This window comes from Pristiophorus japonicus, chromosome 7 (assembly GCF_044704955.1).
Source record: "Pristiophorus japonicus isolate sPriJap1 chromosome 7, sPriJap1.hap1, whole genome shotgun sequence".
In the NCBI taxonomy this organism is placed as follows: Eukaryota; Metazoa; Chordata; class Chondrichthyes; family Pristiophoridae; genus Pristiophorus; species Pristiophorus japonicus.
This window is the reverse complement of record NC_091983.1, coordinates 147167420-147192358: the sequence shown is the minus strand read 5'-3', so window position 1 is coordinate 147192358 and position 24939 is coordinate 147167420. Positions and strand designations below refer to the sequence as shown.

Below are 24939 nucleotides of genomic sequence, written 5' to 3'. Positions count from 1 at the left end.
GAAATGGATGGAGCATACTCGGTGCATGCCAATCTTACTCCTCCAGGCATTGGGAGACCTAACTGGCGATGCTTGACCTCTCCAAAAAGCTGAGTTAATTTTTTTAAGACTTGTTAATACAATAACATTTCTGAACAGCATATATATTTTTACGAACATATTTTAAAATATTTTAATTGATTGAATAAAAACAGTAAGGGAGGGAAATAAATAGTCCTGGACTTAGCAGGCATGCAATCTAATACACTAAAATATATTGCTGTCTTTAATTTAAAGGGCACTATCTTCCTGAAAAATGGTTGCCCAACATGTTTTAAAGTGAACAAATATATATATATCCAAAATACATCATCACTTCACTTCCACGTAACATCACGACGATGATAACAATGCTTAACTCTGCTGAATCCTTCTCAGACCAAATAGTTTGAAAAATAATCGGGGAGTTGCTTTCATGTTCATTCTTTTGGTGTTAAAGTTTTCTGAACATATTAGCCTCGTTCAAATATTCCTTTTGACTAATGAGAGTTTCTTTTCAGTAAAAAAATATCTGATAGAAGACTCAAACACGAATTTAACCCTTCCCTCCCCCCACCCGACCAGACGGTCAGTAAAGGGTCGAGTCAGGGTTTAAGACGTGAAAATTATAGATCCCTGGATCCAACTCGTTGTGTACCTGGCCTCCTTAAATTTAACGATGGTGACTTATTACATCGACAGGGCTCCCACTACAGGCTGGCGAGAGCCTACTTAACATTTAAAAGTCGCTACCCGATGACATCATCAGCACTCGATGTCATTTTTACTTAAAGTCAGGGGGAGTATCACAATTTCTGCAGCCCAGCAGCAGAACCACGATGGGAGGCTCTGACTGGGCCTCTCTAGCCATGGCCTCCTCCTGATCGTAGAGGAACGCCACCTACCCCCACCACCTCTCCCCCCTCCACCCGGCCCCCAGTCTCCGTTCCCTGATCGTTTCTATTCTCCTCATCCAACTGACTGTCGGGGACTGCTCTTACAGGTCCCTGGATGCGGCCTACTACTGCCAAATTCCTGCTCCCGTCCGCCGTCCAGGTTGTGGATCAAGCCAGGTGTTGGGTGGAACCCTGGGAAGGTTTATGTTCATGAAATATATTGCCATTAAGATCAGCAGGGCCTTCGCGTCCCTGGACTCGCTGGGTGCACGCCCACTTTGGGGCTTTCACGCACCGTTCCCACCCCTCCCTTTTAAAATTGTCTTTCTCTGTCTCTATTTCTGTCTTTCTGACTCATTACGTTTTGCATCTAGCACATATTCACTTTTCCCGATTATCCTTTCCATAATAATGTATAACAGGTGGCTGATCTGAAACCGCCCATTTTACATTATTGCCAAAAGTTAAAATGATCCCTCCGGCTTCCAACTATTTGCTATTATTGTGTTCCTAACACAGATGAGGCTGCACACAGGGAGGTTAAAGTAACAGTGACCTCAGTCTTTAATAAGACATTCCAGAGTGAGGAACAGGCCTTAGGGGCCGGCTTATATACAGTGCTCCCAATTGATGCTGGGATCCCTTGGGACTTCAGGGGATGAGCTCCCTGGTGGTGGAACATAGGAGTGCATGCTTTACAGATACACAACATCACTCCCCCTCCAAAGTCAAAGCGAAAACTATTTACAAGGTGAGGCGGTCGGGAGCCTTTCTTTCCCTGGTGGACCGCCTCGGTACAAATGTCTGTTCTGGTGTGTTGGCTGTGCCCTCGCTGGGCTGGCGTGTTGTTGGCCCTATAGGGCTGCTAGGTGAGCCTGGCCTTGCTGGGCTGTTGGGCGTGATGGGTTCGATTTCCTGGTCCGGCGTGGTGTCGTTGATCCTTTGGGTGTGTGTTGTGGGCTTGAACAAGATGGTGTCTGCTGTGGGTTGTTCAAGGCAGTCTGTGAACCGCAGCCTCGTTTGGTCCAGGTGCTTTCTGCAAATTTGTCCATTGTCTAGTTCAACTACAAACACCCGATTCCCTTCTTTAGCTATCACCGTGCCTGCGATCCACTTAGAACCATGTCCATAGTTTAGCACATACACAGGGTTATTCAAATCAATTTCCCGTGATACAGTGGCGCGACCATCGTTTACATTTTGTTGCTGCCGCCTGCTCTCTACCTGATCATGCGGGTTGGGGTGAACCAGCGAGAGTCTGGTTTTAAGTGTCCTTTTCATGAGTAGCTCAGCCGGGGGCACCCCTGTGAGCGAGTGGGGTTTCGTGCGGTAGCTGAGCAGTACTCGGGACAGGCGGGTTTGGAGTGAGCCTTCTGTGACTTATTTAAGGCTCTGTTTGATGGTTTGTACTACCCGCTCTGCCTGCCTATTGGAGGCTGGTTTAAACGAGGCCGAGGTGACATATTTGATCTCATTGTGAGTCATGAATTCTTTAAATTCGGCACTGGTGAAACATGGCCCGTTGTCACTGACCAGTATGTCAGGCAGGCCGTGGGTGGCAAACATGGCCCTCAGGCTTTCAATGGTGGTGGTGCTTCCCGACATTATTTCACATTCAATCCATTTTGAAAAAGCATCCACCATCACCAGGAACATTTTACCGAGAAACGGGCCCGCATAGTCGACATGGATCCTCGACCATGGTCTGGAGGGCCAGGACCACAAATTTAGTGGTGCCTCTCTGGGCGCGTTGCTCAACAGAGCACATACGCTGCATTGCCATACACAGGATTCTAAGTCAGAGTCGATACCGGGCCACCACACGTGGGATCTGGCTATCGCTTTCATCATTACTATACCCGGGTGTGTGCTGTGGAGCTCTGAGATGAACATCTCCCTGCCCTTTTATGGTAGCACTATGCGGTTACCCCACAACAGGAAGTCTACCTGAATGGACAGCTCGTCCTTTCGCCACTGGAACAGCTTGATTGGCTCTTGTATTTCAACGGGGATGCTGGCCCAGCTCCCATGCAGTACACAGTTTTTTACTAGGGACAGCAGAGGATCTTGGCTGGTCCAAGTCCTAATCTGGCGGGCCGTGACAGGTGATTTATCATTTTCAAACACTTCCATGATCCTCAACAAGTCTGCGGGCTGCGCCATCATCAACAAGTTTGCAGGCTGCGCCATTTCCACCCCCGTGGTGGGTAATGGTAGCCGACTGAGAGCATCCACACAGTTCTCGGTGCCTGGCTTGTGGCGGATGGTATAATTATACGCTGATCATGTGAGTGCCCACCTTTGTATGTGGGCTGAGGCATTAGTATTTATCCCCTTGTTTTCAGTGAACAGGGATGTGAGGGGCTTGTGATCGGTTTCCAGCTCAAATTTGAGGCCAAACAGGTACTGATGCATTTTCTTTACCCCGAACACACACAGTAATGCCTCTTTCTCAATCATGGTATAGGCCCGCTCAGCCTTAGACAAGCTCCTGGAAGGATAGGTAACAGGTTGCAACTTCCCCGCAACGTTAGCTTGTAGTAATACACACCCGACTCTGTACGACGACGTGTCACATGCTAGCACAAGTCTTTTACACGGGTTATACAATAGAAGCAGCTTGTTGGAGCATAAAATGTTTCTGGCTTTCTCAAAAGCAATTACTTGTTTTTTTCCCCATACCCAGTTCTCATCTTTGCGCAATAACACATGTAGGGGCTCTAAAAGGGTGCTTAACCCCGGTAGGAAGTTACCAAAATAGTTGAGGAGTCCCAGGAACGACTGCAGCTCCATGACGTTCTGTGGCCTGGGCGCATTCCTGATAGCCTCTGTCTTGGCGTTTGTGGGCCGAATGCCGTCTGCCACGATCTTTCTCCCCAGAAACTCCACTTCTGTTGCCATGAAGACGCATGTCGACCTCTTCAGTCGCAGCCCTACGCGATCCAGTCTTGGCTGTGTCCCGACCCGTGACCAATATGTCGTCCTGAAAGACCATGTATGTGGTACCGACTTGAGTAGGATCTCCATGTTTCTTTGGAAGATCGCTGCAGACAACCGAATTCTAAACGGGCATCTGTTGCAGATGAACAGTCCCTTGTGCGTGTTGATGCATGTGAGGCCCTTCAAAGACTCCTCCAGCTCCTGCGTCATGTAGGCTGAAGTCAGGTCGAGCTTGGTGAACGTCTTGCCTTCTGCCAGCGTCGCAAATAGGTCGTCTGCCTTAGGTAGCGGGTATTGGTCCTGTAGCGAGAAATGATTAATAGTTACTTTATAATCGCCGCAAATCCTGACCGTGCCATCACTTTTGAGTACTGGAACAATCGGGATGGCCCACTCGCTGAATTCCACTGGGGAGATGATGCCCTCGCATTGCAACCTGTCCAGCTCGATTTCCACTCTCTCCCTCATCATGTGGGGTACCGCTCGCGCCTTGTGGTGAATGGGTCGTGCCTCTGGAACCAAGTGGATCCGCACTTTCGCCCCGGAAAAGTTTCCAATGCCTGGCTCAAAAAGGGAAGGAAATTTGTTAAGAACCTGGGTACGTGAGGCCTGATCGACACGTGATAGTGCTCGGATGTCATCCCTGTTCCAGCGGATTTTGCCCAGCCAACTCCTTCCAAGCAGTGTGGGGCCATCGCCCGGGACAATTCAGAGTGGCAGTTCGTGCACCGTTCCCTCATAGGTGACCTTGACTATGGCGCTGCCCAGGACAGTGATAAGCTCTTTGGTGTACATTCTCAGTTTCATGTGGATGGGGCTCAGGGCTAGTCTGAATGCCTTGTTGCACCACAGTCTTTCAAACATCTTTTTACTCATGATGGATTGGCTAGCGCCAGTGTCCAGTTTCATGGCTATGGGTAAGCCATTCAATTTTACGTTTAGCATTATAGGTGGACATTTCGTCGAAAATGTGTGCACCCAGTGTACTTCAGCATCTGCCTCCTCTCTCTGAGGCCCGAAATTGCTTTGATCCACCATGGACCGATCTTCCTCTGCCAAATGGTGGTTAGCAGGTTTTGCAGAGCTTGCAGCTCGTCTGCAAGCTAATTGGAGGTGCCCCATTGTTCCACAGCTCTTGCAAACATACTCTTTGAAGCCGCATGAATAGGCTGAATGGAAGCCTCCACAACGCCAACAAGGTGTGAATTGCCTTGCATTCATCCTTTGTTGGGGACTCTGAGTCATCTGGGTCACCTGAGGCCTGCTGGCAGTTGCAGACTCGTGGGTTCTGGCCTGTACATTTCTGCTCACAAACACAGTTCCAGTTAATTTATGAACATTGCGATCACTTGTGTGCTGAGAGATTTGTTTGGTGTTATCACTGGTGGACATAAACGCCTGTGCTATCGCAATGGCCTTACTGAGGGTTGGTGTCTCTACAGTCAAAAGTTTTCGTAGGATGGTCTCGTGGCCAATGCCCAGTACAAAAAAGTCTCTGAGCATTTGCTCGAGGTAGCCATCAAACTCACATTGTCCTGCAATTCGCCTTAGCTTGTCGACGTAGCTCGCCACTTCCTGACCTTCAGATCGCTGGCACGTGTAGAACCGATACCTCGCCATCAGCACATTCTCCCTCGGGTTAAGATGCTCCCAAACCAGTGTACACAGCTCCTCATATGACTTATCTGAGGGTTTCACCGGAGCCAGAAGATTCTTCATGAGGTTGTAGGTCGGTGCCCCGCAGACTGTGAGGTGGACCGTTCTCCTTTTTGCAGCGCTTACTTCTCCGTCCAGCTCGGCTACAAAGTACTGGTCTAGCCATTCTAAATAGGCTTCCCAGTCCTCACCCTCCGAGAACTTCTCCAGGATGCCTACAGTTTGCTGCATCTTTGCGTTGGATTTGTATTCTCGTCGCCAGTTGTTGTGTTCGTGACACAGATGAGGCTGCACACAGGGAGATTAAAGTAACAGTGACCTCAGTCTTTAATAAGACACTCCAGAGTGAGGAAAAGGCTTCAGGGGCCGACTTTTATACAGTGCTCCCAAGGGATGCTGGGATCCCTTGGGACTTCAGGGGATGTGCTCCCTGGTGGCGGAACATGGGAGTGCATGCTTTACAGATACACAACAGCTATGTCCTCTAATTTTATTTCCAACTGCTTAAGGGTATACACTCGTTTAGGATTCGAACTTGCCATAACTTGAGCTAACTGTGTTCCAAAATTTGGCACCAGAGTGCAATTTGTGACAGACCCAGTGATTTTTGGAGCCAACTCAAATTCTTGATTAGCCCTGAGCCTTAAAGGAATGTCATAATGCAAATTCGGAAAGGAGTTGTGAAAGACTCAGTAAATGTCGGAATTTGGGAGGAGATGGTGGGTAGAAATGGAATGTCTAGATTTTGTTGTGGATATAGAATGTGAACTCCCTTTTATGCAACTATATGTCCCCATAGATTTTACCTTTTTAGAAATGCAATAAACTTAACTTGAACTGTGGTTTTCAAAATTACCTTAGTGGAATTTTTGTACCCTGTAAAGCCCCAGTAAACACAGGAACATACCCACCCACCATTTCACTAGAATTAGCACAGTGCTGGAAACTGCCACCGATATCACTTCCCCCTCCCCCTCCCCACTCCCATCACTATTTTCCAAGGCTTTGATGATATTCTTCAGGTGTCAGTCAGTTTACTAACCACAACTCTGCTAAATGGTCCTGTTGTGATCTCAGCTTGGGGTATGTCTGCCATAAATGAGGAGACTATCCTCAGAGCTTACATTCTGTGGAAACATTTTGTGGAATAATCCAATTCAGCCGACGCAAAAGCTTGATGGAACATGATACCTGGCAATTAAATTAATTTACTCTGGCTGATGTTTCTATGGTAGCCTACATACCCAATGTTTTTGCACAATTGTCTCCCTCAGCAAAGGTTTATTTCCTTGACATATCTAATGGATATGGGACTTCTTCTGTAGGAAAGACGTATAAATATAAATTATCGTTTACCTTTTTAGAAATGCAATAAACTTGAACTTGAACTGTGGTTTGCAAAATTACCTCTTTTGTTTTGATCCTTCATGCAGTGTGTTATTTCCACATTATAGTTACGGAATCACGGCCTATCATATGTAGATATTTAAGATTTAAGTCAATTGCTTTTAATTCAGCGCAATATTTCTTTAAAGTTATTCACAAACAGCGAGAATTGTTTGAAAGTACTTGCACTTGAAACAACTTGTGTTGTGGTTAGTTCCGCCCTCTCTCACAGACGCCTGCAGCTATATTTTTTTTTACCTTGTTCTTGGGATGCGGTCATAGAGATTTTGTTATGGATACAGAATGTGAACTCCCTTTTATGCAACTATATATCACCATAGATGTAGACTTTAGTGGAACTTTTGTACCCTGTAAAGTCGTAGTAAGCAGGGAAACAGTCCTATCCACTATTTCACTAGAATTAGCACAGGCCGGGAAATTGCCACCAATTTCACCCTTTCTCCCCACCCCCCCCCCCCACTCTCCGCAATCACTACTTTCCAAGGGTTGATGGTATTCTCCACATGTCAGCCAGTCTACTAAAGATCATTCTATGCCAGTGGCCCTCAGGATGAAAACTACCTATCATCCTCAGAGAATGCTACCCTTTGTCAAATAATTTAACAACACAGGGGACATTTACACTGAATGTGAACTCTCGGTCTCACAGCCATTACTGCTGGATGATCTGGTACAAGATATACTTAGCAAATCAATTCGTATACATGCTGCCACAGAATTGGAATGGTTGTTGCAGGCATTTTGCAGGGATTTGGCCACCCACTGTACTGACTGTGGACTGGCCCACAATACCTCAATTGTTATTCACAATGCTCCCGACCGCCCCCCCCCCCCCCCACCATCCCCACCCCCTCCACTCCTCAGTATCATTTCCAAAGAGAAAAAGAGCCGTAAATTTAGAAAATTGTTCACTCACTTTTATAGCAGAGAGTTATTCAGCTATGTTATTCAGCCTGTAATGATCCTCTGGCTCACGTAAAAACTTGATCCAACAACTTGTTACAAGGCAATTAAGTTGATATACTCTGGCTGATGCTTCCATGATAGCTTCCTTACCTGAAGTTTTTGCCCGTTTTCCTCCATCAGCAAAGATTTTCTCTTTCCGTAACATTTCTAATGGGTTTTGGAGCTTTTCCTGCAGGCAAGATGTATGAATATAAATGATCTTTTAGGAATGCAATACACTTGAACTCGGTTAACACAGGATTTCCATAATCACCTCTTTTGTTTCAATCTTTCATGCGGTGTGTTATTTCCACATCACAGTTACAGAATCACAGTCTATTGTACATAAATATTTAAGATTTAAGTTAATTGCTTTTAGTTAATTCAGTGCACTATCTCTCTAAAGTTATTCACAAATAATGAAAAACTGCTTGTACTTTGGCTAGCTCCGCCCTCTCTCTCACAGACGCCTGCAGGTCCATTTTTTTAATTTGCTCTCGTAATGCCAGCGTCACTGACAATTAGCCGATCCATAGGAAGGTGATACGAACATACAAAAAATGTCCATCACAATACAGACACTCCCCACCCCACAGGGAACCATTCGATCTCTTGGAAGAGGTGAAAAAATAGATAAAAACCCAGGACAATTTGGGGGACAAAATATGGAAAATTACTCTCCGTCCCCCCCTTAGGCAATTGAAACTGGTCCAGGAGACAATAATGGCCCTGATCAATGTTATATGAGGTGATCTCCACCCCAGCCAGGGGAGGGGCATTCTGTTGCGTCAGCGCTATGCGGAACTGACGTTGTCGGTGAGGAGCTGGGCTCCAGAGCGCGGTGCTGAACTCAGCGCTGTTCTACCGCTCCTGGATTGACCCTCCACGGATGTGGTGCACCTCCTATAACACTCCACCTGCATTGAGGGGCTGAACATCTGGCTGGGCGATAGATGTCCCGGCCCTGAAAGGTTACTGCCTCCAAATGGGGCGTGGGGCAATTTTGCCCCATTGATCTACACAAGCAAATCGAGTCCCTTCATCATCTTATAAACCTTGATCAAATCAACCCTAAGTTTGTGCTTCTCTGGAATGTAGCGACCAAGGGTCGAAATTGCCTTATTTTGCAACACCCATTAGAACCTCTGGGGGGAGCTAACGGGAAGCCAAACTGTTTTTGCCCGGAGCAGGAGCCGGGGGGGCGGGGGGCAGGGGAGAGGTGCTATCGGCTCCCGCAAAACTGTGGGGGAGTTACCGGAGCCGCTGCCATGGTAGTGCCACGTCTGCCGATAGCACCTTGGGCCATCGCGCAACCGGCAACGATGTCATCGGCGTGCACAGCATCCTGCGAGCAGTGTGAGCGCTAAAAACGCAGGTCTCAAACCGGTCGACATCCGCTCACGGGGCGGAGGTTAAAGGGGAGGTCGAGAGCGCCGCCATTTTTATTTTCTGGCCAACTCATCAGTCGGCTCCTTCTTTGCTTCTTTTGCGTAGTCTGGGCCACCATCATGCAGACCAGCACACCGTTTGGGTGCCAGGCTGCGGTCTCGGCACCACGCCGCCCTGGTGGCCCAGTGGAGGCCATCAGAGGCCCGGCGAAGTGTACAGCGGCCCTCCCCTTTACCTGAAGGGAAGGGGCATTGAGACACGTCAGCGCTACACGAACCAGCTACGAGGCACTGACCAACGCGCCCGAGTAGTGCCCCGGAACCCGCTCCAACAGGAAGTGGAGCGCACGAGATTGCACTCCACTTCCTGTGAGGGGCAGTAACCGCAATTTCGTGGCAGGGCGGGACCTCCGCTCTGGGCACACGAATTCCCAACCCGAGTCAGTTACCGCCCTCAGTCGGGGCGCTGGGGAATTTCGCCCCTCCCACCCCCTCCAGTTATTGGAGTCTATCTGGACGACTAAGATTTTTTAAACTGAGAATTAATCTTGTGGCACTCCTCTGCACCCTGTCCAAAGCCCCAACCACCAAGTAAGGAGACCAAAACTGAACATAGTATTCTAACTGCAGCCTAATCAAGGTCTTGTACAAGGACAAAATGGTGCACTTTGTTTTATGTGAATTGTCCTCTGAATACAACCTAGTATCCTATTCATTGGTGGGTCCTGTTCCTAAGCTGCTGCAGTAGAGGTTTGCTAAGCCACCTCAGAGGCAGTTAAAAATCAACCACGTCGGTGTAGGACTCGAGTCACATATAGGCTGGATTGATTAAGAACGGCAGATTTCCTTAACCATTCTGGTAAACCTACGCTTCACTCTCTCCAAGGCCAATAAATCCTTCCTAAGGTGTGGTGCCCAGAACTGCTCACAATATTTCAGGTGTGGTTTGACCAGGGTTTTGTACAGCTGCATCATAACTTCTACCCCGTTGTACTCTAGTCCTCTAGATATAAAGGCCAGCATTCTATTAGCCTTTTTGATTATTTTCTGTACCTGTTCATGACATTTTAATGATCTATGTAATTAAAACCCAAGTCTCTTTGGATCGCCACGGTTTTTAACCTATCATCATTTAGAAAGTACACTGTTCTATACTTTTTAGGTTCAAAGTGGATTTCTTGAGAAGGTAACAAGGAGGGTCAATGAGGGTAGTGCGTTTGATGTAGTGTATATGGGTTTCAGCAAGGCTTTTGATAAGGTCCCACATGGCAGACTGGTCACAAAAGTAAAAGTCCATGGGATCCAAGGCAAAGTGGCAAGTTGGATCCAAAATTGGTTCAGAGGCAGGAAGCAAAGGGTAATGGCTGATGGGTGTTTTTGTGACTGGAAGGCGGTTTCCAGTGGGGTTCCACAGGGCTCAGTACTAAGTCCCTTGCTTTTTGTGGTATATATATCAATGATTTAGACTTGAATGCAGGGGGTGTGATTAAGAAGTTTGCAGATGATACAAAAATTGGCTGTGTGGTTGATAATGAAGAAGAAAGCTGCAGACTGCAGGAAGATATCAATGAACTGGTCAGGTGGGCAGAATAGTGGCAAATGGAATTCAATCCGGAGAAGTGTGATGTAATGCTTTTGGGGAGGGATATCATAGGCAGTCCCTCAGCATCGAGGAAGACTTGCTTCCACTCCTGAAATGAGTTCTTTGATGGCTGAACAGTCCAATACAAGAGCCACAGACTCTGTCAACGGTGGGACAGATAGTCGTTGAGGGAAGGGGTGGGTGGAACTGGTTTGTCGCATACTCTTCCCGCTGTCTGCGCTTGATTTCTGCATGCTCTCGGCGTTGAGACTCAAGGTGCTCAGCGCCCTCTCGGATGCACTTCCTCCACTTAGGGTGGTCTTGGGCCAGCGACTCCCAGGTGTGAGTGAACATAAGAATATAAGAATTAGGAACAGGAGTAGGCCATCTAGCCCCTCGAGCCTGCTCCGCCATTCAACAAGATCATGGCTGATCTGGCCGTGGACTCAGCTCCACTTACCCGCCCGCTCCCCGTAACCCTTAATTCCCTTATTGGTTAAAATCTATCTATCTGTGATTTGAATACATTCAATGAGCTAGCCTCAACTGCTTCCTTGGGCAGAGAATTCCACAGATTCACAAACTCTGGGAGAAGAAATTCCTTCTCAACTCAATGTTAAATTGGCTCCCCTGTATTTTGAGGCTGTGCCCCCTAGCTTTAGTCTCCCCTACCAGTGGAAACAACCTCACTGCCTCGATCTTGTCTATCCCTTTCATTATTTTAAATGTTTCCATAAGATCACCCCTCATCCTTCTGAACTCCAACGAGTAAAGACCCAGTCTGCTCAATCTATCATCATAAGGTAACCCTCTCATCTCCGGAATCATCCTAGTGAATCGTCTCTGTACCCCTTCCAAAGCTAGTATATCCTTCCTTAAGTAAGGTGACCAAAACTGCACGCAGTACTCCAGGTGCGGCCTCACTAATACCCTATACAGTTGCAGCAGGACCTCCCTGCTTTTGTACTCCATCCCTCTCGCAATGAAGGCCAACATTCCATTCGCCTTCCTGATTACCTGCTGCACCTGCAAACTAACTTTTTGGGATTCATGCACAAGGACCCCCAGATCCCTCTGCACCGCAGCATGTTGTAATTTCTCCCCATTCAAATAATATTCCCTTTTACTGGTTTTTTTTCCAAGGTGGATGACCTCACATTTTCCGACATTGTATTCCATCTGCCAAACCTTAGCCCATTCGCTTAACCTATCTAAATCTCTTTGCAGCCTCTCTGTGTCCTCTACACAACCTGCTTTCCCATTAATCTTTGTGTCATCTGCAAATTTTGTTGCACTACACTCTGTCCCCTCTTCCAGGTCATCCATATATATTGTAAACAGTTGTGGTCCCAGCACCGATCCCTGTGCCATACCACTAACCACCGATTTCCAACTCGAAAAGGACCCATTTATCCCGATTCTCTGCTTTCTGTTAGCCAACCAATTCTCGATCCATGCTAATACATTTCCTCTGACTCCGCGTACCTTTATCTTCTGCAGTAACCTTTTGTGTGGCACCTTATCGAATGCCTTTTGGAAATCTAAATACACCACATCCATCGGTACACCTCTATCCACCATGCTCTTTATATCCTCAAAGAATTCCAGTAAATTAGTTAAACATGATTTCCCCTTCATGAATCCATGTTGCGTCTGCTTGATTGCACTATTCCTATCTAGATGTCCCGCTATTTCTTCCTCAATGATAGCTTCAAGCATTTTCCCCACTACAGATGTTAAACTAACCGGCCTATAGTTACCTGCCTTTTGTCTGCCCCCTTTTTTAAACAGAGGCGTTACATTAGCTGCTTTCCAATCTGCTGGTACCTCCCCAGAGTCCAGAGAATTTTGGTAGATTATAACGAATGCATCTGCTATAACTTCCGCCATCTCTTTTAATATCCTGAGATGCATTTCATCCGGACCAGGGGACTTGTCTACCTTGAGTCCCATTAGCCTATCCAGCACTACCCCCCTAGTGATAGTGATTATCTCAAGGTCCTCGCTTCCCACATTCCCGTGACCAGCAATTTTTGGCATGGTTTTTGTGTCTTCCACTGTGAAGACTGAAGCAAAATAATTGTTAAAGGTCTCAGCCATTTCCACATTTCCCATTATTAAATCCCCCTTCTCATCTTCTAAGGGACTAACATTTACTTTAGTCACTCTTTTCCATTTTATATATCTGTAAAAGCTTTTACTATCTGTTTTTATTTTTTGCGCAAGTTTACTTTCATAATCTATCTTTCCTTTTTTTAATGCTTTCTTAGTCATTCTTTGCTGTCGTTTAAAATTTTCCCAATCTTCTAGTTTCCCACTAAGTTGGCCACCTTATACGCATTGGTTTTTAATTTGATACTCTCCCTTATTTCCTTGGTTATCCATGGCTGGTTATCCCTTCTCTTACCACCCTTCTTTTTCACTGGAATATATTTTTGTTGAGCACTATGAAAGAGCTCCTTAAAAGTCCTCCACTGTTCCTCAATTGTGCCACCTGTGTTTCTGTGTTTCCAGTGTACTTTAGCCAATTCTGCCCTCATCCCATTGTAGTCACCTTTGTTTAAGCATAGTACGCTCATTTGAGACACTACTTCCTCACCCTTAATCTGTATTACAAATTTAACCATACTGTGATCACTCATTCCAAGAGGATCTTTTACTAGGTGATCGTTTATTATTCCTGTCTCATTACACAGGACCAGATCTAAGATAGCTTGCTCCCTTGTAGGTTCTGTAACATACTGTTCTAAGAAACAATCCCGTATGCATTCTATGAAATCCTCCTCAAGACTACCCCGTGCGATTTGATTTGACCAATCGATATGTAAGTTAAAATCCCCCATGATTACTGCCGTTCCTTTTTCACATGTCTCCATTATTCCCTTGATTATTGCCCGCCCCACCGTGAAGTTATTATTTGGGGGCCTATAAACTACGCCCACCAGTGACTTTTTCCCCCTTACTATCTCTAATCTTCACCCACAATGATTCAACATTTTGTTCATTAGAGCCAATATCGTCTCTCACAACTGCCCTGATATCATCCTTTATTAACAGAGCTACCCCACCTCCTTTCCCTTCTTGTCTATCTTTCCAAATTGTCAAATACCCCTGTATGTTTAATTCCCAGTCTTGGCCCCCCTGCAACCACGTTTCTGTAATGGCCACCAAATCATACCCATTCGCAATGATTTGTGCCGTCAACTCATTTACTTTATTTCGAATGCTGCGTGCGTTTAGGTAGAGTGTTTTAATACTAGTTTTTAAACCATGATTTTTAGTTTTAACCCCTCCTGCAGCCCCTTTATATTCATACATATTGTCCCTTCCTGTCACCTTGTGGTTTACACTTACCCCAGTGCTACTCTGCTCTGTTGCCTCCTGCCTTTTGCATTCTTTCTTGGGGTCCTGTTCATCTGAGTTCTCACCCACTCTAACTAGCTCAGAGCCCTCTCCTGGGTTCCGAATACTCCTTGCATTGAGGCACCGAGCTTTCATGCTTGCCTTTTTATTACACTTTGACCCTTTCGAATTTTGCTGTACAGTGGCCCTTTTTGTTTTTTGCCTTGGGTTTCTCTGCCCTCCACTTTTACTCATCTCCTTTCTGTCTTTCGCTTTTGTCTCCATTTTGTTTCCCTCTGTCTCCCTGCATTGGTTCCCATCCCCCTGCCATATTAGTTTAACTCATCCCTAACAGCACTAGCAAACACTTCCCCTTTGTGGATGTCGCACTTTATCAGGGAGGCTTTGAGGGTGTCCTTGTAGCGTTTCCGCTGCCCACCTTTGGCTCATTTGCTGTGAAGGAGCTCCAAGTAGTGCACTTGCTTTGGGAGTCTCGTGTCCGGCATGCGAACTATGTGCCCTGCCCAGCAGAGCTAATCGAGTGTGATCAATGGTTCAATGCTGGGGATGTTAGCTTGGACGAGGACGCTGATGTTGGTGTGCCTGTCCTCCCAGGGGATTTGTAGGATCTTTTAGAGACATTGTTGGTGATAATTCTCAGCAACTTGAGATGTCTACTGTACATGGTCCATGTCTCTGAGCCAGGTATTACTACAGCCCTGTAGACCATGAGCTTGGTGGCAGTTTTGGGGGCTGGGTCTTCAAACACTCTTTTCCTCAGGTGGCTGAAGGCTGCACTGGCACACTGGAGGTGGTGTTGGATCTCATCGTCGATGCCTGCTCTTGTTGATAGGAGGCTCTCGAGATATGGGCAATGGTCCACCGTGTCCAGGGCCGTGCCGTGGATCTTGATGACGGGGGGGCAGTGCTGTGCAGTGAGGACAGGCTGGTAGAGGACCTTTGTCTTACGGATGTTTAGCAATAACAAGGCAAAGGAATACACATTTAATGGTAGATACTGAGAAGTGTAGAGGAACAAAGGATCCTTGGAGTGCATGTCCACAGATCCCTGAAGGTAGCAGGTCAGATAGTTAAGGTGATTAAGAAGGCATACGGAATGTTTGCCTTTATTAGCTGAGGCATAGAATGCAAGAGCAGGAAGGTTATGCTTGAACTGTTTAAAACACTAGTTAGGCCACAGCTAAAGTACTGTGTGCAGTTCCGGTCACCACATTACAGGAAAGATGTGATTGCATTGGAGGGGGTACTTTTGTGTATGCAATAACTCAATAGACTGAATACTGTAAACTCTGAACAGGTACAAATCTGGCTCTACTTTATTCATCATCATAGGCAGTCTATCGGAATCGAGGAAGACTTGCTTCCACTCCTAAAGTGAGTTCTTTGGTGGCTGAACAGTCCAAAACGAGAGCCACAGACCCTGTCAGTGGTGGGACAGATATTCATCAGGGGAACGGGGGGGGAGCTGACACTGATTTACCACATGCTCCTTCCGCTGCCTGCGCCTGACCTATTCATGCTCACAGCGTTGAGATTCGAAGAGCTCAACATCCTCCCGGATGCACTTTCTCCACCTAGGGCGCTCTTCAGCCAGGGTTTCCCAGGTGTCAGTGGTGATGTCGCACTTCACCAGGGAGGCTTCGAGGCTGTCCTTGTAACATTTCCGTTGCACACCTTTGGCTCGTTTGCCATGAAGGAGCTCTGTGTAGAGCAATTGCTTCGGGAGTCTCGTGTCTGGCATGCGAACTAAGTGGCCTACCCAGCGAAGCTGATCGAGTGTGGTTAGTGCTTCAATGCTGGGGATGTTAGCCTGGGCAAGGACACTGATGCTGGTGCGTCTGTCCTCCCAGGGGATTTGCAGGATCTTGCGGAGATATCATTGGTAATATATCTCCAGCGACTTGATGTGTCTTCTGTACATCGTCCATGCCTCTGCTCCATACAGGAGGGCAGGTATTATACAGCCCTGTAGACCATGAGCTTGGTGGTAGATTTGAGGGCCACTCTATTCCTTAGGCGCCGAAGGCTGCACTGGCACACTCGAGGCGATGTTGAATCTCTGCATCAATGTCTGCCTTTGTTGACAAGAGGCTCCCGAGGTATGGGAAGTGGCCCACGTTGTCGAGGGCTGTGCCATGAATCTTGATGACTGGGGCACAGTGTTGTGCAGCGAGGACTGGTGGAGGACCTATGTCTTACGGATGTTAAGGGTAAGGCCCATGCTTTCATATACCTCGGTGAATACATTAACTATATCCTGGAGTAGAGCCTCAGAATGTGTGCAGACGATCATGATACGCTTTATTAGAGCCCAAAGTGATCACATTACAAGATGGCTGGCCTTTTATACCTGGGCTGCACACACGTCCGCACAGCCCAATGACCTCTGACAGTGGCGCCACCTGGTGGCTAGTAAACCCAAGCATACATACAAGACAATATCCCCCTTTAAGGTATTTGTAACGGTCTTTTTTACAAATTGAGATGGTCCGGGGCTTTCCGCTCCCGTGTTGAACATCTCAGTTCAACTCCAGCCTTGGGCGAGTGTTCTGAGTCTATTATGACTGGGGGCTGGGTAGCCAATCTGATGGGAGTGGCATTGAAAGTCTAGATTCATTGACCATGTCAGTGATTGAAAGTCCAGATTTATTGATGATAGCGGAGTCCCCTGATGACTGAGGGGAGGTTGGCTGATCACTGATTGTATCTTCCTCAGACTGTTCCGGTTCATCCATGTGTCGCAGCTTTATCTGATCGACATGTTTCCTGCATGTTTGCCCATTCTTGAGCTTAACGATAAACACTCTGTTACCCTCCTTGGCTGTAACAGTACCGGCGATCCATTTGGGACCATGACCATAATTCAGTACATACACAGGATCATTGATAGAAATGTCACGTGACACAGTAGTGTGATCATGATACCCTTGCTGACTTTGACGGCTGTATTCGACACGATTATTCAAGTCAGGGTCGACAAGAGAGAGCCTGGTCTTGAGACCTCTCTTCATCAATAGTTCAGCAGGGGAGACCCTGGTAAGTGTATGGAGTCTTGTCCTATAACTAAGCAATATGCACGACAAGCGAGTTTGCAGTGAACCTTGAGTTACACGTTTCATACTCTGCTTGATGGTTTGGACCGCACGCTCTGCTTGTCCATTGGATGCGGGTTTGAATGGTGCTGACCTCACATGTTTGATACCATTGAGTTTCATGGACTCTTGAAACTCCATACTGGTGAAGCAAGATCCATTGTTGCTCACAACGATGTCAGGTAGACCATGTGTAGCAAACATGACACGAAGGCTCTCAATGGTAGCTGTGGATGTGCTGGATGACATGATTGTCCACTTGGAATAAGCATCCACCACAACTAAGAACATCTTTCCCAGGAAGAGACCTGCAAAGTCGATGTGTAATCCTGGACCATGGTTTAGATGGCCACGATCACAGACTCAGTGGCGATTCCGCTGGTGCTTTACTAAGCTGCATGCAAGTGTTGCACTGATGCATACATGATTCCAGATCAGAGTCAATTCTAGGCCACCATACATGAGACCTGGCAATCGGTTTCATCATGACAATACCGGGATGTGTGCTATGTAGATCATGCACAAATTTCTCTCTGCCTTTCTTGGGCATAACAACACAATTACCCCACAGTCTGATTGAATGGAGCGTTTGTCTTTGCGATGGATGTAAGCTTTGGTCTCCTCACACATTTGCTTGGGTATGGCAGACCAATCACCACTAAGGATACAACGTTTCACAACCGATAATATCGGGTCCTGGCTGATCCAGGTCTTAACTTGTTGGGCCGTGACAGGGGTTCCTTCACTTTTAAAAGCATCCATGACTAACAGTAGGTCTGCCAATTGTGGCGTTTCCACCTCCGCTGTGGGCAACGGCAGACGGCTCAATGCATCGGCACAATTCTCAGTGCCAGGTCTATGGCAAATTACATAATCATAGGCAGATAATGTCAGCGCCCACCTCTGGATGTGGAACGATGCATTGTCATTGATACCTTTGTTTTCCGAAAACAATGAAATGAGTGGCTTGTGATCTGTTTCCAGTTCAAACCAAACACCAAACAGGTACTGATGCATCTTTTTAACCCCATACACACAGGCTAGTGCTTCTTTCTCTACCATGCTGTCGGCTCTTTCCGCCTTTGACAAACTTTTTGAAACATATGCAATAGGTTGTAATTTGCCAGATTCATTAGCTTGTTGGAGCACGCAACCAATTCCATATGACGAAGCATCATAGGCCAATACTAGGCACTTACACAGATCATAATGTACCAGCAGCTTGTTAGAGCAAAGCAGATTAGAAGCTTTCTCAAAAGCTCTATCTTGAGGTGCACCCCAAACCCAGTTGTTGCCTTTTCTCAGCTGCATGTGCAGTGGCTCTAATCAGGTGCTCAATCTAGGTAAGAAATTACCGAAGTAGTTGAGTAGACCAAAGAACGAATGCAGCTCCGTCACATTCCGAGGCTTGGGTGCATTTTTTATGGCCTAATGGTTTTTGAGTCCATAGGCCTGATACCATCAGCAGCAATTTTACTCCCCAGGAATTCGACTTCCGGTGCCATGAAGATGCACTTTGAACGTTTCAGTCTGAGTCCCACTTTGTCCAGACGATGTAGAACCTCTTCCAGGTTGTTCAGATGTTCGGCAGTGTCATGACCTGTGACCAGTATGTCATCTTGGAACACGACAGTTCTGGGGACGGACTTCAGTAGACTCTCTATGTTCCTCTGAAATATGGCTGCAGCTGAGCGAATTCCAAAAGGCACCTGTTGTAGATAAACAGTCCTTTATGAGTGTTGATGCACGTAAGTTTCTTTGACATGTTAACCAGCTTCTGTGTCATGTAGGCCAACGTCAGATACAGTTTTGTGAATGACTTCCTCCTGGCTAGCATTGCAAACAGGTCATCAGCCTTCGGTAACGGGTATTGATCATGCTTCGAAACTTGGTTGATCGTAACCTTGTAGTCTCCACAAATCCTGACAGTGCCATTACTTTTCAACACGGGAACAATGGGGCTGGCCCATTTGTTAAATTCGACCAGTGATATGATCCCTTCATGCTGGAGTCTGTCCAGTTCGATTTTGACCTTCTCCCTCATCATGTACGGAACTGCCTGAGCTTTATGATGGACAGGTCTTGCATCCGAGTCCATGTGGATCGGCACCTTGGCTCCCGTGAAATTGCCGATGCCTGGTTCAAACAGTGAGGGGAACTTGCTCAGCACTTGAGCACATGGAGTATCCTCCTCCTCCGACGATGCTTTGATCTTGTTCCAGTTCCATTTGATTTTTTCTAACCAGTTCCTGCCGAACTGCATTGGACCATTGCCTGGAACAATCCATAGTGGTAAATCGTGAACCGCACCATCACACGACACCTTAATTACTGCACTGCCAATCACTGTTATGAGTTCTTTAGTGTATGTATGCAACTTGACATTGACTGGACTCAGCTTAGGCCTCACAGCCTTAGTATCCCACAGCCTGTCGAATGTCCTCTGGCTCATTATTGATTGACTCGCACCCGTGTCCAATTCCATCGATACCGGCACACCATTAAGTTTTACATTAATCATTATTGGTTGGCTCTTTGTTAGGGACGAATACAGTCCATACTCTTCCTCCTCTGGTATCTCGGATTGCATATGCGGATCCGCGCTAGACTGGTCATCATCCTCCACGTGGTGTGTCACAGCACGCTTGCTCAGTTGCGGACACATGCGCTGGAGATGCTCCACTCTCGAACAGCCTTTACAAATATACTGTTTAAACCGACATTGATAATGCTGATGATTTCCCCCACAACGCCAACATGGTGATATTGGATTCATTCCCATTCGCGGACTTTGAGCAGCCACAGGTTTCGCGTACGCAGTCGGGTAGGCCCTGCCATATGCAGCTCTGCCAAACACTATTTTGTTTACAGTACTTGGCGAGTTCTGATTTTTCAATGATATCTGCTTTAAGCTTTTGTCCGTTTAGGCAATCGTGATGGCCTTGCTCAAATCCAGCGTCTCCGCCGCCAGTAGCTTACGCAGGATAATCTCGTGGTTGATGACAGGTACAGAGGAGATTTACAGGGATGTTGCCTGGACTGGAGAATTTTAGCTACGAGAAGAGATTGGATAGGCTGGGTATGTTTTCTTTGGAATAGACATGTATATAATTATGATGGGCCTAGATGTGGAAATGATATCTAGAGTGGATAGGATGGACCTATTTCCCTTAGCAGAGGGGTCAACAACCAGGGTGCAAAGATTAAAAGTAATTGGTAGGAGGTTTAGAGGCGATTTGAAGGGAAATTCTTTCACCCAGAGGGTGGAAGGGCTCTGGAACTCACTGCCTGAAAGGGTGGTAGAGGCAGAAACCCTCACTACATTTTAAAAGTACTTGGATGTGCACCTGAAGTGCCATAAGCTACAGGGCTACGGACCAAGAGCTGGAAATTGAGATTTGGCTGTGTAGCTGTTTGTCGGCTGGCGAGGACACAATGGGCCGGAGTGGTCTTCTTCCGTGCTGTACACTTCTATGGTTGTATGACCTCACATTTGCTTACATTGAAATCCATTTTTACCAGTTTTGGCCATTGACTTAATCTATCAATATCCCTTTGTATTTTTATGGTTTCCTTTACATTGCCTTCAATGCCACCTATCTTTGTGTTAGAAGAGTAGCGACGCAGAGCAGGGCAAGCTGTTGGAAGAGGGAGGAGGGGGAGAAGGGCTTCCAGCAGAAGGCCATCAGGTCGGGGCTATAAATAGAGCTAGATGGGGTGGCTGGTGTGCAATGGTCACCACACATTAAAAAAACCCACGCACAGGCATCTTCCACCCCCTCAATTAGAGTTCAGGACTGGAACATCGGGTCCTTCATTGAAACATCTGTGAACTCTTTGGAAGCAAGTTATCCTCGTTCGAGGGACCGCCTATGATGATGATGATGATATCTGCCAAGATTTTTTAGGGAACAACTCTCTTATCTCAACTTCAGCGAGGATCAATGCATGAGACATCTTTGTTTCACAAAAGACGTCGTGAGTGAAATCTGCCAGCTGCTGCAGCCACAACTGCAGCCTCAACGTAGGGCCCGGACAGCATTGCCTGTGGCTGTCAAGTTGACTGTAGCATTTAACTTTTATCCATCTGGCTGCTTTCAGCCTGCTGCTGGAGACATAAACAACATCTTGCAGTTTGCAGTACACTGCTGCATAAGGGAGGTCACTGAGGCTCTCTATAGCAAGAGAAACACATTCATCTCATTCCCTCTTGCCAGAAACAAAGGAGAAAAAAGTGCAAGGTTTTGGATGGATTGCAGGCTTCCTCATGGTGCAGCATGCCATTTACTTTGCGCACATTGCCTTGTGTGCTCCTCTTCTGAACTTGGCCATTTTCATGAACCAAAAGGAATTCCACTCACTCAATGAGCAGTTGGTCACAGGCAGTACATCAGTCTGGGCTGGCAAGCAACAGCAAAGCCCTGTGCCAAGTTGGAGCTGGACTCCTATATGCTCCTTGACATTGTGCTCTGGATTGCCAATGCACCAAGCATTTGGTTGCGTACACCCATCAGCCTTCTTCTGTAGCCTGGCCCATCGAAGTCCTCATCTGAGTCCTCTGCAGCAGAACTAGTATGTGCCCTTGCCCATAGGCAAGCTGACACCTCCAGTATACTTTTCCCTCCACCAAAGCTCCTGTGTCTCACCACATGCAGATCCCGCCTCTATCCTAACCTCTAAAATACAAAGTGGCTTGTTGCACTGTGTTTTTTCTGCGCCTGCGTCCTCTGGACTCTGCCCCTGCGTCTCTCGTGCATGCGCAGACTCCTCGGACACGGAACTGGAAGTGGGCCCCAACGAGTCCACATGGAGTCCGCTGTCGCTGCATTTGTTTCCAGCCTTTGCATTATTGCAGTCTTCTGTGGGAGAGAAAACATCGGAGGTAGTAGGAGAGCGAGAGAGAGGCAGGGAGGTGGTGGGCAAGCAGGCGAGGGAGAGAGAGGTGGAGGGCAGGGGAGAGAGAGAGACGGGGGAAAGAGAAAGATAGGCACAGGGGGAAACAGAGAGAGACACATGGGGGGGAGAGAGAGAGATGGGAGGGTAGAGAGAGAGAGAGACACACAGTGGGGAGGGGGGGAAGAGAGTGAAATAGAGATGGGGGGGAAGAAAGAGCCGGGGGAGTAGAGACCGATGGTGAGGTGTGGAGGGAGATGGGCAGAGAGAGGGAAAGCAGGAGTGGGGATCGGAGGGGAGAGAGGGAACTCAAGGGGGAGAGAGAAAGCGAGAGAGAGATGGGGGAGAGAGAGAGAGACGGGGTGTGGGGGGGAGGGAGAGAGAGAGCTGGGGGGGGTGAGAGACAGACGGGGGGGTAGAGAGAGAGAGATGGGGGGAAGAGAGAGTGACACGGGGTGGGGGGGGAAGAGAGAGAGACAGGGTGGGGAGAGGAGAGAAAAAGACACGGAGGGGGGAAAGAGAGAGACGGGGGTGGGGGGGAGATGGGGGGAGAGAGAACTCAGGGAAGGTGGATCACATTCTTAGAACCCCCTTTACACCCACACCTGATTTCTCGGAAAGCTCGTAGCGAGTGTACATCGTTGGAGTGGATGAAATCCAGAAGTCACGACTCTGTCACTATTCACTTCATACCCAATAAACCTGTTAACAATCCATGACCCACACACAATGGCCCATCTATGGCAGGGTGGGATGTAAGGTCAGGAACTTGAGCTGGGGGTAAGGAACTTGAGCTAGGAAATGCATGCACTTGGGCTGGGATGGGGTCAGGAACTTAGGAGGATTTTGCTAAGTTGGTGGAGCTCTATCCCCTCTAGGTTCTAGTCAGAATGGTTCGAATTATACTTTGCAAAGTCACTGCGAACTTGGGCTGGGTGGTTCCAATTACACATGCAAGAGAAACTTCTGGGTGTGACTTATCCTCCCAGGGGACCAATCAGTAATCAGGTCATGTGTTAATGGAGAGCCAATCAGAGTTAATCAGACCATTTTCACAGTGCAAATAACTGCATCCTATAAATTGCTCATAGTGTCAATCTCTGAGCTGGTGGCTGCAAGCATAAGATCGCATGATGGTGTCTCTTCATCTTCAATCATTGTCTTCTTCCTCTTCCTCATCTGGCTGGGATGATTCCACTTCTTGGGTATCTGAAATGTAAAAGGGACAACGGTTGAATTGTGATTTGGGAGAGGAGAAAATAAGAGGTGCATGCTTACACGCTAGCAATTTGTGAGTCAAAAGAGATGTGAGATGAGGGAGAAGTTGGATAGGAGAAGGAGGATTAGGTATGCAGATACCCTGATCATCGATCGCTCCAGCCCCACCTGTGGCCACGGCCTCAGTAATGCCCATTCCCATGATGGCCAGCATTGTCTCCTCATGGAGCTTAAAACGTGAAGGCGCAGTTCTTCTTGCTGCCTCCTGTTATGTACCACCTTCTCCTGCAAGAAAGCGGCAAGTGTGTCAGTGAGTGTCATGTAATATGTGGTTGTCATGGTTGAATAGCTGACAGTGTGTGTGAATTCTGAGTTGTGGGTGCTTAGTGTGTGAGGCTGAGGTAAACCATATGCATTTTAGATTTGAGTACTGATTAATAGAGATTAGCAGAGACCCGCAAAACATTTGCGGTCAAATTAGTAACTTTATTGCAACAGTACCTGTTTAGACTGTTATCATCTTCTTCGTCTATAGAATCAACGCTGATGTCCTCTCTCCCCTCTCCTTACCTTTCTCTCCCTCCCTCTCTCTCCCTCTATCTCTCTCTCACTCTCCCTCCACCTCCCACCCTCTCTCTCCCTCCCACCCCCTTGCTCCCTCCCCACTCCCTCCCACCCTCTCCCTCCCTCCCTCTCCCTCTGTCTCTCCCTGCCTCCGTCTCTCTCCCTCCCACCTTTTCCCTCCCTTCCACCCTCTCACTCCTCCCTCTCTCTCTCACCCTCCCTCCACCTCTCCCCCTCTCTTTCTCTTTCTCTTTCTCTCTCACCCATCGCTCACGCCACACTCTCCTCTCAGCTCCACAGCAACTCCCGGGGAAGCCCCGCTCCCCATGCCTGTGCCCATTGGCCCTGCCACATCTACTGCTGCCTCCTCATTGGAGCAGACCCAGTGCCAATCAAACTTTTAAAATTTGCGCCACCGCTCCCTGCCCTGATTGGTTGCGAGGCTGGGCAGACTCTGATCACCCATTGGTCGGTACAACTGTCACTCAGTCTGGACCACGTGCTCCCAGCCACCGGCTCCACCCCCGCCCCAGGACACACAAAAACTGACTGTTATTATTATAGATTATTGGTAGGTGGGTGATGGAGGTGTAGTGAATTGAGCAATGGATGAGTCTAGTGGTGCAGCTGATAGGATATGTTATTTGAAGATTGGCCTCAGTCACCTTGACAACTCGTGTCAGATCGTTAAACTTTTTCCTGCACTGCATCTATTTTCTTGGAGCTATACTCTTGAGCTTCTGTCTTGAGGGCTTCCTGCACCCCCCTTGTAGATACAGGATGTCTCTCCTTCTCACCATGTCATGGGATTAGGCTGGATAGCTCTTTGTCGGCCGGCACAGACACGATGGGCCGAAATGGCCTCCTTCCATGCTGTAAATGTCTATGATTCTATGTCATGTACATCTTGATCTCCAGTATATTAATAGAAAACCTTCCAGCTCTCTTGCATGTTTAGCCATACTTCAATCTTTTAT

The 24939-nt window shown here is 47.4% G+C and overlaps 1 protein-coding gene across 1 annotated transcript in view; it reads right to left on the bottom strand.

Moving 5' to 3' along the window:
- The window catches only part of LOC139266871 (4-galactosyl-N-acetylglucosaminide 3-alpha-L-fucosyltransferase 9-like), a 90910-nt gene that overhangs the window by 5748 nt on the left and 60223 nt on the right, over window positions 1–24939 (bottom strand). Inside the window, exon 2 of the mRNA XM_070884480.1 lies at window positions 7974–8052. Coding sequence (XP_070740581.1) covers window positions 7974–8028 — 55 coding nt within the window. The 5' untranslated portion in view covers window positions 8029–8052. The remainder of the gene's footprint in view (window positions 1–7973; window positions 8053–24939) is intronic.